This window comes from Protopterus annectens, chromosome 11.part0, assembly GCF_019279795.1.
Source record: "Protopterus annectens isolate FY-2018-M chromosome 11.part0, PAN1.0, whole genome shotgun sequence".
NCBI classification, from domain to species: domain Eukaryota; kingdom Metazoa; phylum Chordata; order Ceratodontiformes; family Protopteridae; genus Protopterus; species Protopterus annectens.
In genome coordinates, this window is record NC_056745.1 from 817072239 (window position 1) to 817074709 (window position 2471).

General features: G+C 36.5%; 1 protein-coding gene across 1 annotated transcript in view; it reads right to left on the reverse strand.

The window, feature by feature from the left end:
* Nucleotides 1–2101, reverse strand: part of RERGL (RERG like) — a 6973-nt gene extending 4872 nt beyond the window's left edge. The window contains exons 1-3 of the mRNA XM_044088226.1: nt 1765–2101; nt 1384–1440; nt 610–683 (exon numbers count right to left, since the gene is read on the reverse strand). Of these exons, the coding sequence (XP_043944161.1) occupies nt 610–683; nt 1384–1440; nt 1765–1891 (258 nt within the window). The 5' untranslated portion in view covers nt 1892–2101. The remainder of the gene's footprint in view (nt 1–609; nt 684–1383; nt 1441–1764) is intronic.
* Between the last annotated feature and the right edge of the window lie 370 nt (nt 2102–2471).

Sequence of the window (2471 nt, forward strand, 5' to 3'; positions counted from 1 at the left end):
CAGATCTACATAAATGTGAATCCTTTCCTGAGACAGCAGACCATTGAAGCTACATAGTTATTTATCTGTAGTCAATGTCAGTCAAAAGCAGTACAGCATGCCTTAACACTGTATTAGCTAAAAGTGATTCAGTAAGAAAAGGATCAGAAAGCTTAAATGTGTTATATTTCATATCATGTTATGAGAACAGCCAACTATGCTATTCACGGTGTTTTCATACATCTGCCATATGGAATATATATTCTGACCCAAACAGCTAAAGATACTTTCATGTATCAAATTTAATGATGCGATGAATAAAGTTGCTAAAAAACTAATAAAGTAAACTGCCTCAAATCACAGTCCATTTGCCAACTGTCTGCTCTCAAAATTCATAAAGCAATCATCTGATTTTATTTGCTGTCCACTAACTGCATCCAGTAATAAAACATACAGTAGTTGTTTTCAGTCTGTTACTTCTAAGTTTCAAAATACTATGAATAAAAAGCTCTCAAAAAAACAAACAAAAAAAAAAAAACAATCAAATTTAGTATCTCTAAGGTGTAAATCCCTGGCTATATGCCTTTAAATAATACATTTCACTGCGTGTGAGGGAAGGTGAACACTTACCTGTGAGCATGGGTCATAGATCTCAAGGTTCACTGGTTTCCCATCAAAAGACACACGTTTCCTGTAAAAACATTCTGTAAAGCAACATAAAAATGCAATGAAGACCAACCATTCCACTTATCAGAACAAAAAAAAAAAAAAAAAAAATCAGCAATAGCACAAAACACAACTCCGTAAGTTAAAACTCATATACTGACAAAAATAAAATTTGCCTTCACTTGAATGAACAACTGGGGACACTTAAGAAGCTCTTGTGTTTCCCTATGCATACTAATGCAGGAATGGAAAAAAATCAGTCTGATTTGTTAAAATGGATGGGTATATTGTCTCTTTCTACACTGAGTGTTGTATCAGGACTCCTCTGAAAGAAGAACCACGGAAGCAGAAGATGAGCACTTCTTAGCATTCTGCTTAAGTACATGGGTAGTGTCAAACTTCAAAGAGATGCTTACACACACACGCACACACACACGCAGTACAATATTAAGAACTTTGCACCAGTCCCTGATCTGATGGAAGATGCAAGACTATGAACACTAATAATTTCTGTGCATATTCATTACACCTAGTAATTATACTATATTTTACTTTAATAATGTTATAATTTACTATAACACTTTTTCAACTGCATATAAATCAACTGTATATACAGATTGCACCACCATACATATGTGAAGTGATACAATGTGTAAGATTTCAAAGTGCCATCCATGTCTCAGTTATTGCTAAAGCTACATCCATTATAACATAAAATACACTTGTAAATATGCCTACCTGTATTAGACGCATACTCTCCGATGAAACGCCTGGTGAGAAATCGCACCACAAGTGCTGAAAAACAGTAAAACACGCCAGTGGGTTATTATTACAGTAGGAAAATGCCACATCAAAGCAAAACAAATAAAGTTAATGCTAAAATGTGACGAGCGACTTTGCTTCTTGGAATGGCAAATGCTGTTTTCATTCCCATGTGCATAAAGTAATGCATTCCGCTTAAAAATACCATATATTTTATGTTACTCACTCAAAATGTGCTATATATGTATGCTTCTTGTTCTTATTATTGACATATTATCAAATCGCTAAAAGCCAACAGTATAAAAATCAAGCAAGCAAAAAAAAAATAAATTACTAAAATCAAATAAAAGTATTTACCTGATTTGCCAGCTCCTTCACAGCCCAGCAATGCAATTTTAAAGTCATTCATGTTCCTTTGCTTGCTCTTTATTTTTCTGCAAAAGTTACTCGTCTTCCAGCTCCTATTGAGCTGGCTACTGTGCATCCAGGGGTTAGCAGCTGCTCGGGAAAGCTAGTGCTGGAGCAGACAGAGCGCGTTCTCGTGGTGTTATGAACAGGCTGGGGCTCAGCAGTTTTGCTTTAGCGCTTCAGCTTGCGAAGCAGCGCGCTGTGCAATCCAATGGGAGGTGGATTCGATGCTTGGCTTTGATTTCAGATGTCTGTTTCCACCTTGTAGTGCTGTCCTTATGCTCTCATCTCCTGCTTTTAAAGAACTAAGCTGTGTTCTTATGACAGCCTGAAATATAGGGACGTCACTATGACGCAGGCTGCCTATGTCTACATTTGCAACCAGGACGCGCTCTTCTTGTTATCGCAGATAAATATATTTTTGGATGGTGGGATGTAACTGGCAATTTTACGCTTTTTATGAGCCAGGTCGTGTTTATTTTCTCAGTTTAATTTTAAATGTCAAACTGAAGCTGACGTTTTAGAGCAGCTTAAGTTAACGCTTGTCATTGCTCGAAGAGGAAACTTTTTGCGTTGTCTTGTTTATAAAGGGTGCGTGGTAAGGCAATTTAACGCTGTGAGGTAGTTTATAATATAACTGCACTTTTTGTATGGTA